General features: G+C 37.4%; 1 protein-coding gene across 1 annotated transcript in view; it reads left to right on the forward strand.

The window, feature by feature from the left end:
• Window positions 1-11,055, forward strand: part of GTDC1 (glycosyltransferase like domain containing 1) — a 279,276-nt gene extending 268,221 nt beyond the window's left edge. Inside the window, exons 9-11 of the mRNA XM_033113067.1 lie at window positions 1,737-1,807; window positions 2,515-2,606; window positions 7,655-11,055. Of these exons, the coding sequence (XP_032968958.1) occupies window positions 1,737-1,807; window positions 2,515-2,606; window positions 7,655-7,738 (247 nt within the window). The 3' untranslated portion in view covers window positions 7,739-11,055. The remainder of the gene's footprint in view (window positions 1-1,736; window positions 1,808-2,514; window positions 2,607-7,654) is intronic.
• The last annotated feature ends 6,095 nt before the right edge of the window (window positions 11,056-17,150 follow it).

The raw sequence follows: 17,150 nt of genomic DNA on the forward strand, positions 1-17,150 counted from the left end.
CCAGATTTGTAAATTATTTCTTCCTAAATCAAATAATGCCATTCCTATCTCACTGTATTTTAATTAGCAGAGGTTTTTTTGGAAATGGCCTGGTACATGCTCATGCGATGACTCAAAATGTAACTTGGCCTGCAATTTTCTTTCGGGGAACAGAACACTGTAGTTCAAATTCATTATTAAAAAGCAGATAACATGTGCACTTTCTGAAATGCCTGTGACTTCACTCTTTTGATTTTATGTAATTATAAGAGAATGTTCATATGTATTTGCTTTTCGACTGGCACTGCATTTTAAAACTGAGTGTCTTCAGATAAAGTGCATATTTTCTCTTGGTTCATAAAGAATATCACTGGTTTATGTGTTCAAAACTTTTGTGAATGTTTTATAATGCGGTCACAGTGCAGTTTATAACTGGGCTTACGACAAGAATTTCTATGCGTACCCTATGTATATAGAGGAAAAAATATTAGGTATCAGTGTGGATTTTGAAGCTAGTAATTGTTAACTAGATCCTGTGCCTTTCCCCTGTGTTGTCTTGTGACTTTTATCAGTTCTCAAGCAAAACTTTGAACTCAGTATTTTTCCAAACTTTGCAACTCAGAGTAAGTAATTTTTACTGCAACTAATTTCAGTTAACATAATAAAATAGGGGACACATCACCCACTTAAAAACAGCTTAAATTGCATGTACTTTGTAAATAAACAAGGTAAACATTGACATAACTTCACATTATTCTTGGGTTGAAAAAATCTGCAGTTCAAAATAAAATTCCGCCTTTGGTCAACATTTTGGATGCAATTCAAAGTTTCTCATAAAATAAACATATTTTAAAGAGTGCTTTGAATTTCCCTGCATAATTCCTAGCCAACAGAAATTATAGTGGTATCTTTAAGGTTTATTATATGTCAGATCAATAGCCATTATGCAGGGTTGACACAACCACTGAGATACAGTACCTTCCTTCTGCTTAACCCTTACTACTGTGACTCGAAGAAAAACTTCCCATAGGTGGTCCTTTGAGGAAAGCCTCTCACAAAGTGAAACTTTCTGGTTTCTGTGTTTAATAATAAAAATATTCTTTTCTGATAAAAAAGAAAGAAGAGCTGGGTTTCTGGTCAAGAAAACAAAATGTTCATTAAAGTCATCTTCATGAGAGTTTTTCAATACAAGGGGGGATAGTTTTACATTCCACATAGTAACAAGCTGTTTTGAAGCCGGAGCTAAAAAATGAAAATGCCCCATCACAACAGATTGTAAATTTTTTTTCTGATGCTTTTAAAAGTGCCTCGATCATTTCTACGGCTACAGTATTAAAGTTAAGTATTTGCTATTTTACTTAAACATTTTGAAAAAAAATAAATGAACATTCTGGGGCTTTGCAGCATTATTAAGAAAAGCTGTCCATACTTTTCCATGTTGTTACATGTGTTTATCTGCTGATTATAAAATGTGTTAAACAGTATTTTAAAAACAACAAAAAAAAAATGCAGAGCTGCGCTTTGATTAATTCAGTGAACAAAACATATGCTGTTGGTTCTGTTCTATGAAATGCATATATGATCAATAAAACCTTTTAAAAGAGCAACTTTGGCTTTTAGACTCGTACTGCCGACCATGTTTTTCATCCCTGTTAACTCTGGGCTCATACTGTTAACTTAGACAAACAAAACCACTCACTGGCTATGATAGTAACGTCTTTTTAATATATCTTATCCTCTTTCTAAAATTTCTCTAGGTTGGAAGCTGTGTATTGTGGTTGTTACCCACTTTGTCCCAAAGATTTGGTGTATCCTGAAATATTTCCAGGTAGCTGCTTTCATGTACTTTCGTCTTTGTTGAGATTTAATACATGATTCATGCTAAATTAGAAAGTTTGAAAATAAACTTAGGCAGGAGCAATTGTTTATTTGGCAAGTCAACATGTTAGTGTTAAGGGAAATTTTATGTGTTTTAATACATTAGAGTAAGCTTATATTTACCATCTGTTCTTTTAAGATAACAAAAAAACAAGTTTTCAAATAGCATTCTTCATTGTTAGCATACACGTCCCATAATGATGGATTTTTATAAGCAGGTCAGTGTTGCTGCAATTGCTTACAGTTTTTTTTAAATGATATACACAAAGAAAAATCAAGGACTGAAAAAGTCACACCAAATTATTTAAACAATTGACTAGTTAATAATATGCAACTGTTGTGCAGGGTACATACGGCTATAGTACCAGTTATTTGGGGGGAAAAATCTCATCACTAAATATATCACATATGCATTGTGTTACATTAGAATAATGTATTTTAATCACCCAAAGGAGATGTCTAAACAGCACAACTACACAGTCTTATTTAGCATTAAACATCCTTGCGAGCTGAGGTAACCTTATAAAATCATGCTTAAATAATGTAAAACATGAGGCGGCACAGAGCAATATGCATTTTTAATTAGTAAAGTGACTAATATCGAGTGTGTGCTTTGAGGTTTTTGTTTCATTAAAAATGTATCTGTTTTTCCTGCAGCTGAATATCTGTATTCTACACCTGAACAGCTTTTTAAAAGGCTCCAGAATTTCTGCAAGAGACCAGATATTGTAAGGAAACATCTCTATAAGGTAGTTATTGAGGAGAGATTTATGCGGTATAAATGCCATATTGAAGTTACAAAGAAAAAAAAAAATCTTAAAAAAAATAAACATTTAATTAACATACTAATGTTTAAAGGAAACATGCTAGGGAGGGATATTAGTTGTTACACTAACAAGGATTAATTAAACTGGATGCCAGTTGTATTAACCTAGGTCTTATGAAATACGTGCACTTAATGCACGTACATGTTTTTTTTTTAATTTATTGTTTTCTAAGATGACTGTCCTTTACATGTAGCCCCAAGAGGCTTATAGAAATGAACCTGGATTAATGTAACTCATTAGTTTAAAAGGAAGTAAAGGAAAGATTCTACAATTACACTAATGAGGATAAGCCTTTCTTCCCATCGTAATGAAATCTTCAGTCCTCAAAAATTCAGGTGAATGACATTAGTGAAGTTTGGTGTTCATTTTTTAACTACTTTAAAGATGATTTTCAAGAATCAAATGTTTCCCCTGCCCAGTTTAATAAAATGACGTAAAAATCTTCACTTTGATTTGAATCAGACTGTCAGTCTTCTCCTCTCTGAATCTCTCTGAATAGCAAAGGCAAAAGGAACATAAGTTTAAATAGCATCATCATTCAGTCCCCTCATTCATTATCTCTTTTCCCTTGTTTGAATCAAGAATTTTACAGTGTTGAAATAAGAACACAAAGAGTCCCTACTAAATGTCTAAGTAATTGAACTGGGATAAATCTGCTTTATGACTTTTGAAGGTGGCTCTAGGCCATGAGTAATATACCTTTTTATATTCTTTGAATGTAGCATCTTCATTTTACATAAATTCAGTATAGTTTACAATCTAGCAGTTTTATAATCCAGCATATTTTAATTTTCTTATGTTAATGTATAACCTCCCTTCATGAAATACAGTTTGCCTCCTTGTTTCTCTCCTTCCCCTTTTCATGGCCTAAAATACATATTTACATAGTGATACATCAAAACATGACTTTGTTTCTGCAGGAAACAGTTAAACTTCAAGAAAAAGGGAGAGAACCAAAAATGCAATTTAACACCCAATTTCAAGCTCATTATCTTTCATTGTCTATTAACTTGGCAATGGTTCAGAAGGTAGCTCATAATAGTTTAAAATGCTGACTGAACAGTTCCAGGCGTCAGTGTTACTCCTTGAGTCAATACGATGGTATCGTATTCATAGCTTCACAGAGAAAACAGTCTTCCAAGGTTTATGTCCAGATTTCCTAATTTTTAAAGTTCAGTCGTGGTCTTGTTTGTATATTAAAAAAAAAAAAATTGTCATTTCTCATGTGATAGACTATCAAAATGTGCAGATTATGAAAATTGAAGAAATATAATAAGTATTAATACAAATGGATTCATTTTCTATATATGAGACAAAGCTATTTTCAGTGAGTTCACCATCAAATTATTGATTTTTTTGCCTTTGGGTGAATTTTTGGTGAAGTTGTTTTTTCAGTTTTATTGAGATATATTGACATACAGCACTATTTAAGGTGTATAGTATAATGACTTGATGTACATATATTGTGAAATGATTACCAACCACCCACCATTTTATATATATATATATATATATATATATATATATATATACATCAAAAGAGAAAAACAAATGTTTTTTCCTTGTGATGAGAATGGTGAAGTACTTACCGATAATCGTATTTCCACCATCAGAATTTATCCATTTTAAACTTTCCTTCAAGTTAGGCCTTACTAACCCTGTTATTTTGCTTCAACAAAATTCTAACCATTTCAAAAGTTACTGCAACAAGTTGTCTTTAGTTACAAAAGAAAACAGGTCTCCAAATAAAATATTTTGATATAGCTGCAGCCGTAACATAGCTGTAATTATTTATTTTATAAACAACTTCTGGAAAAACTGAAAGAATTTCAACTCAGTGGTATGCTGTCAATATACCAAATTATTCCTCAGACAGCTTAAAAGTTAACCTACACCTTAAATGTTATTTTATGTTACTATTTTTTCCAGATATTTTAGTCTGTACATCCTAACATGCTCCATCTCAAAGTTTTATAAATTAGTATTTTATGCATGAGCATTTATAAGAATTTATATATATATAGTTTATTTTTATGTCTTTATTTACCATGGATTTTTTTTCTTATAAATCTATTATACATTTTAATATATGTCCTCTTCATATATCTTGATGATATTGTATCTAAAAATTAATCTCAAAAATTTATAAATTAGTCCAAGAATTATAAGTAATTAAGAGCTTAAAGGAGCTGTCAGGAGAAACTGGTAAAAAAAAATGACAGGAAGAACCACATATTTAATTTTGTTGTTGTAATAGGATTTAAAACCAAAAGAATACCTTCTAAAACTTTTAATTAAGATATAATAAGTTATAATATTTTTCACCTTATGATTTATAAATATACACATTTTCAGGTAACATTTGCCTTCACTAAATACTAGAGAATTATTTCCCCCAAGGCAACTTTTTATCTACTTTTCTTATGGAATGGAAGAGTCTTTTGTGTGTACTGTAAAGAGAATGTTGAGGTTTTTTTTTTTTTTTTTTAGATTTATTCCATTGGACAGTGCTGTGTTGCTTTCCTAAAACATATGCTTCTAAGATCTAAGAGGATAGAATGTCACTGAATTTTTTAATTTGCTCCTTTTACATTTTTACACCTTACACTTTTTTTGTGTTAAAAGTTTACATTTTTAAATCATCTCAGCTGCTTATCATATAGAGTTCATTTTAGGATAGGATTTTTCATATGGATTCACACTTAGAAATTTAATGACTAGAGTAAGGCTACTAACGCTTGGCTTTCTTCTCACATGAGGCATTATACTTTCAATATGAGTGAGAGTTTGGGGGCTATAACTTGAAGCAGGATTTGAAACAGAATGCTAGTAACTGAAGAGGAGAAACAGAATTTGATACTTTTTTCCTTAACGTTACTCTTTCTACTACAGAACACTGTGCCCATGACTTCTTACCTGAAATGTTTCAGACTTGAAATGTTTAAATTCCTCGCATGCATACAAGTCTCTCTCTCTCTCTTCCTATCTCTCTCTCTCTCTCTCTCTCTCTCTCTCTCTCTCTCTCTCTCACACACACACACACACATTTTTCTTAAGATCTTTAGAGAAATCCAATGCATGAAGAAATTAAATGTTTCGTAATTATTTTAAAAATCGAAAATTATTATTTTTTTTTAATTTTAAAAATCCAAAAGCATTTTTTTAAAAAGTTCATGTCCTGGTTTAGTCACAGACTGCAGCTTTCTTGTACTTTCAGGACATTTCCTTTTCTAAGTCAATTAGACACATTGGCCACATCCTTGTCACATAGATAAACTAGGAGCTCTATACAACTGCCAAACTTTGCTTGACCACAGAATTCTAGAAGTAATCATAAAATAATTATCCAAGGAGTGACTTCTTATACTAACAGTCATTTTTCCTTTTACAACCCAAGCAAGTCTAATGCCATGAAGTTGTATATTTTTACTGTGTGACATTACTTTCTGAATATTCCCAACAATTATTTGAGATCAATACTTTATGCTTTTAGAGAACCTTTGATCATTATATTTTAAAATGCTTTTGAAAAAATGTATGGACATTCGCTTGTTACCAGTATTGAAAATAGCATGAGTACAAATGGGGCAGTGTCTAAAGTGGGTACTGCCCTATTTTCGTTCCTGTCCTATTTCTCATTACTTTTATTGACAAATTGAGCAATACTCTGGGTGAAAAAAAAAACAGAGATCCTTCTTTCTTGGTCTCGACAAAAGTGGCCTGTAGTTTTCCTAAGATTTTTCAAATGATAGCTGCTGATTTTTATTTTATCTTCCTCTTTAAGTTCTTTTAACATTCTAGAAACCTTTGTAACCTGCTGTTATTAGGAGAAGAATTTTCAGATTTCTGCCTCCAAGTGATTTCAAACAATGATTAAGCTTACAATTCAGATGCCGTGCCCAGAAAAGCCCTTTGTGGTTGTCTTAATTATATCAGGCCCTATCTACCCGACCCACAGCCAAGCCACTTTAAGTTTCCTTAAAGAGACTGCTCACTTGATAGTCCCCTTTTAATTTGAGCTTATACTCTACATGTGAAAAAATTGTTGCTCACTAGTATTAACACTTCTCCAAAGTCATTACTTTTTCCTTAAAAATGAAAACTTAAAAGCTTGTGACATTTTCAGACCTTCTAAAGCCAACCGCATCAGCACAATTTAAGGCAAATTCTTTGTGTCAATCTCCCTCCTTCCCTTCTCCGTACCCTTCCCTTTCTCCTTCTTCACTTCCTTCCTTGATTTTATTTGGCTTGGTTTTCCTTTGATTCGTCTAAATAAAATAAAAGTAAAAAACCTTTAGCACAATAGATATACTTTAGGTGATTAAGATCACTGAAAGATTTCTGGCTTCTCATCCTTCTCCACTGCTCATTTGCAGCCTAGCTCTAGGTATACTTCTTACCCTCTATATGATTCATCTGTAAACTTGGAAGAATGTTTTTTTCTTAATTCTTAATAGCGTTTTCCCCCTAAAGTTCTGGTATCATGAAATCATGAATATAAACCTGTTTGTAAACTTGAAGCACTTTGTAAATGCCATGTAATTGTAATGGCATTTTCTCTTGTGCTTCCCCACTTAAAAGTAAAATTCACATTAGCAAAAACATGTATTAAAAGTGTTGTGTATCTTGTGTTTATAAAAGTTAAAAGTTGGATGATAAACTTCTAATAGCTGCCATCCATAACGTAAACCAGGAAATATGTGCAGCAGAATGTACCCATTTGCAAAAAACAAAAAACAAAACAAAACAAAACAAAAAAAACAGGAGCTTTCCTCTATGGTTGGAAATAGTTATAGTTTAAACCAATGAGAAACTGGGATTTCCTGAGGTGATAAAACTCAAGAACCATTTACTTGATGGCTTTTGGAAATCCAGTTGATGTAAGTTAATGCAAATTTTCAATATGAATTTTCAGCATAGTTTAGTCTTTCAGTCATTAATGCTTTCTCTTCTCTCTCTGCCCCTTACAGGGTGAAATGACTCCTTTTTCCTGGGCAGCCCTACATGGGAAATTCAGGTCTCTGCTTACAACAGAACCTAGGGAAGATTTGTGACAGATGGGGCTAAGTCACAAACTTGCAGCCTAAGGCAGAATCTGTAGAACTTTCCAGAGTGTGCCCATATTTACCTGATCAGAGAGAAAAGAAAATCTGCAGAGGAAGCTGAGCCTGGCTGCTTGTCATAGCTGACACAGAGCCATCTGCCACAAACCTGTGGCGGCTTCAGATCTCCAATCCCTGCCACCACCCCAACTCAAATTAAATACAGATTCCTAGAGACGTTATGATGGTTACACATGTCCTCGGCATCACATGGAGGAGACTGTTCAAAAAAAATATGTGGCCTGTTGTATAACCGCACTCATGTATCCCATATGTGGTGCCACATTGAATTTCCGGTTGAATCCGTTTTTATCCTTTGTACTGGATGACATGGTGCCTGAATTCTTTCTTTTCGCCGACACGATGGCAGCCAAACTGCAGCTTCAAACGCTCGCACTTGGCTGGGTTTCTACCTAGGTTGCCAGGTTATCATCGGAGCCTTCTTGTGTCCTCAAAGGGCCACAGGGTCTGAAAGGAGGAGCAGAATGCTATGGGACTAATTGGGCAGCCATCTCAGAATCGTTTATGGCAAAGGGCTGCTTGAGCACTTTTCTTTTAGCAAATTAATGACTCTGGCACAGGGGTTTGTAAGTGAAGGTATTAATAAGGGGCCTGGCAGGTATTCCCATGATTCACAGAGTTACATTTGCATTTAATTTATCTTAAAGAAAGTTGCAAGATAAACAGCTGTAATTCGAACAAACACGGGAAATACAATGAGCGCAGCCACCTAGGCCATAAAATGAACACTGAGGTACTTATTTTAATTTTTTTTCATGGGTTAAAATAGAGAAATCAAAATATCTTAACAAAACCAGTAACTTTGACATAAATACTCCTTGAATATATTTGGATCCAGCTACACATATAATATTTTCAAGATAAATCACTATGATTCCAATTGTCAAGCTGCTGTGTTTGTTGATATAAAGATGTTTTGAATGGCTAGATTGTAAAATATATTTTTAATAAAGTGCCCTCTGCCATTTGTAATTAACATCTCTCATTTTCGTAAGTGTGTATGTACATCTATCTGTATGTTTCTCACTGACACACTTTCCTTGTGTCAAGAGACAGCGGATACAATTGTTTCTTTTCCGGATGAACAAGGATCTGTTTTGCAAATGTTTGTAAGATATTATGACATTTCCAAGATTTTCTTTGCATTCTGGAAAGCAGGAGGTAAACATTTGTAGTCATTAAGGTAAAGTCTGTTGATAAACCATCTTCTGTTTACTGACAGGTAAATTGTAACTTTACTAGCTTTTGAAATGAGTTACTTCTATACACTGTAGCTTGAGGATCAGCCAAGAAGAGGAGGGTAGACTAGGGCTGTCTGTGGTCTAACAGGCTTCCTATGTAGAGCAGGAAATGGATTGGAAGTCCAGTAGGGCCCATTGGCAGGGAGTAAAAGCATAAGCAGGTAATAGATCAAGGTCAGGGAGCCAGATAGAGCCCTCATCACCGAGACACTTGCAGATCAAAGAAAGCAGGAATTCAGGGTCTGGGAATGAGGCCTGGGAATTTAAAAGCCGAGAGTAGGAAGCAGAAACAACAAGCTCCATCTTTGCATAGATAGTCCTCTCCCTAACTAGTGTGAAATCTGTAATGTATGATGATACATCACAGCCCAGGCTTCGAGTCCTAGCTTGTGGGAAAGTCAGTAAACAAATGACCTCCTCACCCACAAACCAAAATGCTCAGGGATTATTTTGGAAGTCCCTTCCAATCTAAGACTGTGGAACTTGGAATCTGTCAAGTGTGTTCCTTCTAAGTGCAAAAGTAAAGATATAACTATGCATCAGAGATTTTTAGGTACTTCTCCAGAACAGTGTTTATCATCTAAGGAGATGCACTAAACCAGTAAGGTTTCTTCAGTCACAAAGGTGCCATGTCATAGATGACATCTTCTCAAATTATTATAATCTCACAGCCAAGAGCCAGTGCTTGGTTTACTATGTTTTTCTATCCTGAAAATAATGGGCTCACATTTTGTGATGGCAAGATATTGTATGCACAATCACTATCCATATATATTTTCCCATTGATTGATGGAGGGGAAAAAATTTACCTTTCAGAGAGTACATCCAAACATTTAAATATTTTCCTGATTTGGGCAAATATAATATTGAAAGTTGCCAGGCTATGGAGTTTTTTCTATATCTGTAAACTCAAATTTTATCTTTAGCTGTGGCCAGCATTTCTTCCTCAATACAAATTTACATTCAAGTTGTCACTTCTTAAAACTATGCAGTCAGATTTTGTATTAGGGTAAATAAGCAATAAAACAAGTTCGTAAATGTGTAATTCATAACAGTTGAAAAGATAACTATACCTCTGTGTTTGTGTGTGTGTGTGTATGTGTGCGTGCATGCGTGCACACACACACGTACTTCCCAACACCCACATGATGAAATGAAGTGTTATTAAGTTAACCCATGTTTTGTTGAAGCCACAGAATAATTGAGACTACAAGTTGACTCTTTAATTTTTGTTTTCCTTACTCTCACTAAAGAGATTTAAAAAATTTTTGTTTTGAATACAGTTATTGAAAATGTTGGTCTTTTTTTTTTTACATTCAGTTCTGTTCATTTTATTCTTGTAAATTAAATTGTTACACTAATTTTAATTTTAAATATCTTTAAAAGTCATTATCAAGACCTTGATACCATGTCCATAATGCTTGCCCTGAATTTTCTTGGTCTAGGTAATATTTCTGGCTAGGTGTTTTTCTATAAGAAATAACAGGGCACCTAGTTCTTAACCTACACATTGTACCATGTTGATCAGGAATAAGTCAAGAGACCTTTCTCAAAATGCTCCTGTGTTAATAAGCAACGTTCAAATACAGTTAAGTTTAAATGCCCTGTTTTCAATCTCAGTTCTTCAAACATGCCACATAAAGATGGCAGCAGATTCAATAAGTCAATGGAAACTCAGCCATAGAGGGCTGCATAGATTCATTTCAACACCTTGAAATGCACCTGGAAGCAAAGATTGCATTTTATGTTGAAGGTGTTAATTATATTTGATATTTTTTAAAGTAAAATCTGTTTTTGAGAAAGCATCTGCTCCCCAGAAATATTGTGAGGCACAAAAAATTGCATTTAAGTCTTATACTTTCTGTGGGTGATAGAATCAGTTTTCCAATGATAGTCTATGCTGTCTTTTAATGTTGACATATTCTGTGAATTCTGTTCTCCTATTGACTATTGACAAGTATGGCCTTAAGTGCCTTTCTGGTTCAGTGGAAGATTTTATATTTCTCAATAAAGAGACTATATTATAAACCATTGACATAAGCATGGTTCATTTTAAAATTTGAATTGACATACAGGACAACAAATGTTTCTGTAACACGCCCTCCCTTCAAAGCTATTCATTAAAAGGTAACGAGTTTTAAAACATGGGAACAATTCTATGTGCTGCCCAAAGATATGCATGATACATATGTGATTAAAGTATAACAGAAAACATGGGGATTGACACCAAATTTACAGTAACGGTGAAGTCAAAGGAGTGATGATAGAAAGAACATAGACCTGGGAGAGGCACTTACGTGTACACGATACAGTGAATGCTCTATTTCTTAAGCTGGGTAACGGTACACAAGGGCTTATTCCTACTGTTTATGACCTTTTACATGTCTTAAATCTGATTACTGGATTTACCTTTTCATCAGAGCTATAAATACTTTGGGAAGCCTATGGTTAATTTTTCTACCATGCCATCCTTAACGTTTCTTGACTCTAAACTGTTGATCAAGTCAGAAAAACAGTTCCCTCCGACGGTGAAAGAAACTGCCAGTTTTGCATGACAAGGCTCCTCGGCTTACCAGCAGCCAAGGACTTAACCTTAACAGAAACTAATCATACTATGAAGAAAGTTGGACTTGACTGTCCATGGGGCCCGTTTTCCTGGGGCTGCTGATCCGCCATTTGTAGCCTCTATTTTTTCAGATACAAGATGGAAAACTCTAGCTCTGTAAACTCCCTGTTGAAGGATAATGACAGGAAGATGACAGAAAATGTTCAATGAGCCAGTCTTCTTGTCTTGAAAAATTCAGAGCACAGAGCTATCTGATTTCCTAACTGCTCTCTTCCCTTTCTTCTTCAAGACATAGGAGCCAAGTGTGGGCTCTGTACTTAAATGGCAGTCCATCCTGGGAAAAGGAGTCCTCCTCGGTATCGTTAGGATGCCCTAGCTGCATGTGAGGTATATAGGATTTCAGGAACCAACATCCCCACTCTCCCTATGGTCCATTTTTCTAAATTGGAAATTGGGGTCAGTGTCTTCAGGGGTCTTCCCATTATCTATCACTACCTGAGTGATGCCTTATTCTCTCCCACACCTCTATGGTAATGACGTTCAACCCTAGGACATGTCCCTAATTGTTCTCATAAACTGATATAAAGAATTGATGTTTCTTGGGAGATAATCTAAAAGGCTTCTATTACTATCCTATCTGTTACTGCATTAAAATAGCAGACCTAAGGTGGGGTGCCAGAAGATGCAACTTCTACTAGAAATACTTACGGAACAACACCTTTCTTGGAATTTGAAGTCCTTTATATTTGAAAATTTAATACTCCCATCATCATTTCACAAAGGAGAAAATCAAGGCGTCAGATAAGGGCATATTTAGGAGCCAGACTGTATTATAGAAACAAAAAGATGTTTTGTATAAACCTTTCCCTGCATGGGATAGTGTCATTGTCACCTATGTGTCTTTCAGGAAGCACCAACGTCAATGTTCGTGACTCAGTTAGACCCCCAGTTTCCTTCTATGCTAACCCCCACGAGGCAAGAGAGTGCAAAGGCCACAGGGTGTTGCTTTGTTGCCCACGCTGGTATTAAAAGGGCCGTGAGAAACCATGTAGTACAGCCAATATTTTAAGTGTTTTCAGGATTCCTATTATTATCCAAGTAGGCAGGCATTCAGTCTCTATCCATCACAGCCCCCTGCCATTTCCTGTGCTCCTACAATCTACTGGATTTAAATACTTAGGCAACTTTCCTGGCTCTTCTGGAAAGCATTTATGTTTTGTAACCTACCCATTTTAGATGCGGGGAAACTGAGGTTCTAAGGAGAAGCTGAGCTGCTGCGGGTCCTGTGGTGGTAGAGGTAGGTCTAAGAACTCAGCCTCTTTGAGGAGGCTGTGGTCAGTTCAGTTGGCCAAAACCATCCCTTAAAGCAGGGGAAGGGGGAGATTTTTGTCTCTCCACCTTCTCTTCCTTCTGCTGCTTCTCTTAACTATCCGAAGAAACACAGATGAATAAATTGCTAGTACCTTACTGTAGATCTATTTCATTCTACTCCCGGCCACGTGTGTATTCGAAGTGATCAGAAGGAGAGGAATGCAAAAGAATTGATTCCTGGTACCAAAATTTCACTCTGTGGCACCTGTGACATTTCCGAACAGCTGCGTCTTCTCTACTGTCTTTCCCATCATACAACAATGAAGTTGCGTATCCACATAGATACAAGGCAGGCTCTTTATCACATAAAGGCAGCCCTCCCTTCCCTCCATCTTGCCCAGTGCAAAGGGCCTAGGGCAGAGGGAGCAGGTGGTATCAGCAGCAGAAGCACCTTTAATTGTGAACGCAGGGCCTGCTTCCTCTCATCCCAAATAGATAATCCAGAAATTGCATCATGAAACTTCTTCCCCAAAAAGAAAAGGAAGGGGAGGGATAACTTAAAAAGAAGATACTTCTAATATGGTATTAGACCGCAATTCATAGGGAAATTTATGTCTGAGATATGAATTTTTGAAAATAGTTTTTTTAAAGGGAAACACTGACACATCCTTAATTATAGAGTAATAAATACCAATGGTATATTATCTTCCGATTATTTCCTTACACGGATCTCAAAGCATGCAGCTGTTTTTGAAAACTGATAATCAAGTATAATATAAGTATATTACATCTTGCACTTACAACAAACCCTTCAACTAAGCAGCCTCATGGAGCACTTAACAGTGAGAAACAGAGCTGCTTATAGTAGAAACCTAACTGAACAAATTGGCCTTGAATTGTAACTTAAGAATCACAGTCAAACTAAAATGCCTGTCCTTGCCAGGAAAGGCATTCCAAAGGCAAAAAGCAAGCCAAGTAAAAAGCCTCTGCTTCAGGATTATGGAAGCAGTGCTCAAAAGCCAGCATAACTTAATGATCAATCAGAAAAATAGAGAGCCTTAACTACACCACTGAAGGATGCATAAAAAGTGTACAAAGCATTAATAGTGGAATGGGGAGGCAGAATGGGATGTTAACAGAAAGCATTGAGATCTTAGAAAGCTCTATTTATTGCTTTCAATCGAGACAGCAAAGAGAAAGAGAGACAAACATGGTCAAAGAAAAGTACGTGGACAAATGTGGGGGGTAGGAAAGGAAAGGAAGGTTAAACAAGGCCAATGTGATTCAGAATGAAAGGAGGGAGGAAAGTATAAGAAGCCAGCTGCAATTACTAAATGTTACATTAAGAAGAGCTGAAATTGAGAGGGGGAGGTCTGCGTATTTTACTAAGTGGATTGATGTCTTCCTTGGGTGTCTGAAGTTGCAGATTTTAATTTATTTGGTGTAAGATTTTATTGTGAAATTTTTAATGGGGTTGGGGGATAACCAGGGACAACTGTAAACACTTAGAAAGTAGAAAGAGGAACATATAATACTTTTATAAATTTAACTACAATAAACAGGGTTTGGAAGATATGGACAAAAGTAAATATTCAAAAAAAAATAGCTGTAAGAGAACTTAAAGAAAAATTAGAGGGAGGTACATACAAAAAACGAAAAGACAAACAGACAAAAAAAAAAAAAATGTGTGAAGCCAAGGATTTTGAAGGACTTAGGGGTGAGTTTTATTGCAGCTCTCTTTTCTCCACCCATTTAAAAAAATAAATCACAACTCTGGCATTCAGAAACCTAGCCATGAACATCCTTTATTAATATAAACTTAAATCCTGTGCTGTTCTTTGGTGGGTGGTAAAAAAAAAAATGAACTAACAACAACTGGCTTAAAACAGCGGCTACAGGCTGATCCTCTCAAACACTGGGAAGCTATAAGGAAAAAAACTCCTAATTTGCTCTTTCACCTTATTCACTTTTCCTGAAGGATAAAGTCAAAAAAGTGGGAAGGGTGTGGCTAAGTCATAGAAGGATTAGATGCTTCAAGGGAGATTTTAAAGCTTTTCCTAAATATGTCTCAGAAGCAGGGTGGGTTTGTAACCTGGTATGATTTGCATCGCTATTTATTAATCTGCTTCTACGGAAGGTGGGAAATAAGGAAGGTTTTCTGCCTTCCACATCTAAAGAGACTAGAGCAGAAAGATAATCGTGTTCATATTGCCTGAGTGTAAAGCTGCTGTCATCTGGCTGGCAACCAGTCCACAAACGTATTGGTTCAAGCATTTGTATTGGTTCAGGCATTTGCCGGGCCAATAACGTTAGGAATCACTTAAATTGAAAATACGGATCAGGAGGTATTTAAGAATTACTGATATGAAGCTATTAATCTTGAATGCAAATAGCATTATTTGGGGTGTGGACAAATCACTTAACTGGAACCACATGAAAAAGCACTTTGAAATTTAAAAAAAAAAATGCTGTGGGGAAAATGGCACTGGTGAAAAAATACAAATGAAAAAAATGGAAAAATGCCATATATAAAAAAGGAAGATTGGTAAAAATTATGAAGCAAGGTGGCTTTGTTGCCTTCAACCTTGTACATCAATACAGGTTTATTGTATCAATAAAAAGATTACTAACAAAGACCCAAACTCCTCTATTTCTAAAGCTGAACCAGCAACAAGCGGGAGAAAATACAGAAGAGTGCAATGGGGGCTCAGGGTGACCCACAAAAGTCGTCTCTAATTTTAGGTTTAGAAATGAAGGCACAGAACTAGAGGTTCGTAATGGTCAGTGAGTGGGCTTTGGTTTCTGAACTCTCTCTCTCTACCTTCTGTGAAGAATTTAGGACATCATGGAGTTGAACCGGTGTCTTAAATCCCAAGGACAGGGTGGATGGAGATTGTTTTGTGACCATAATTAAGAGGAAAGGTATCAAAGCACACATCTCTCTTTTTTCCTCTTGAGCTGCAGAGCCATGAGGGCAACTTGTGCTTTCTGGTCCTCGCAGCTGTGTTCCCTGCTTTCAATCGGATTGGCTTTTCCCCTGGATTTCTAATGCTGTGAGACCAGGCCAGAAAGAATGGAATCTACAAAATTGCAAACTAAACGCACGCGCGCGCGCGTGTTTGTGTGTGTGTGTGTGTGTGTGTGTGTGTGTACGAGCGCGCGCGCACGGTATGATTTCACTGAAGATAATTGCAACACTTTGAGCACCGAATTTTAAAACTTAAAAATGTGTGAGTAATGAAGTTTTTCAGAAGCAAAAGTGTGCCCCAGCGGAGTATTTATAGACCTTTTTTGTTAGAAGTTCCCCAGGTCTCTGGGTTTATCAGCAAACTGTCCTACACGACGGAACGTGCAGCTGCGATTTGGCCCCAGGCTCTACCTACCCAGAGTCACTACCTAATGCATTTTACATTTGCACAGATAATAAAAGGAATGAAAAAAATAAGAGATGAGAAGGGGCCTCCCCCGCCCCCGCCCCCCGCAAGCGTTCTGTTTCCTTTTGTCGCGGCCGCCAGCTGACACATGGAAAATGTGGTGTACGGTTTTGCTTGCCTTTAATCTGTAATTAAGGATTCCTTGTCTGGGGCTTGCTACTTCTTTTCTCCTTCCCTCCCTGCCTCTCGGGTCCTCCGCCTTTGGTCGGGTCTGGCCCCGCGCCGCGGGCTGGGGGCTCGAGGTCGCCCGGCTGGGCCGCGGGTGGTGGGGAGGCGGCCGGGCGCACGGGGCCTCGGCCCGGAGGGGCGCTCGCCGGCCAGAGAACTTGCGCCGAGGCGCCCCACCCCGGCTCATCCCGATCCCCGACGAGCCTGAGCCTTAGCGCCTGGGCAGCTGCGCCCAAGCTGCAGAAAGCGGGAAGGGCCGCCCCGTGGGGCCCCTGGAGGCCTCCGCGGGCGCCGGGACACCGCCCTCGCCGCGCGTCCTCTCCCTCGCGCCGCGGCGCCTTCGTGGCCCGCGAGCCGAAGCTCCACTCCGCGGCGGCGCCCGCCCTCGAGGTCCGCTCCCTCCCGTCCAAAGGCGGTGGAGGGAGTTCTGCACTTCTTGTGGGCGCGAGGAAAATGGGGAGGAAGGGAACGATGAGGTCACAAAGTCATAACCGAGCCCTCTCGGCGGCGTGGAGCCCAGAGCCGAGAGCCAGAGGAGCCCCGACGCTCAGAGGCTCCGCCGACGCTGCGGGGCCGAGCGAGCCCGGCGCGGCGGCCGCGCCCGCGCTCACACTGGCGCTAAC

Source organism: Rhinolophus ferrumequinum, chromosome 8 (assembly GCF_004115265.2).
Source record: "Rhinolophus ferrumequinum isolate MPI-CBG mRhiFer1 chromosome 8, mRhiFer1_v1.p, whole genome shotgun sequence".
NCBI lineage: Eukaryota > Metazoa > Chordata > Mammalia > Chiroptera > Rhinolophidae > Rhinolophus > Rhinolophus ferrumequinum.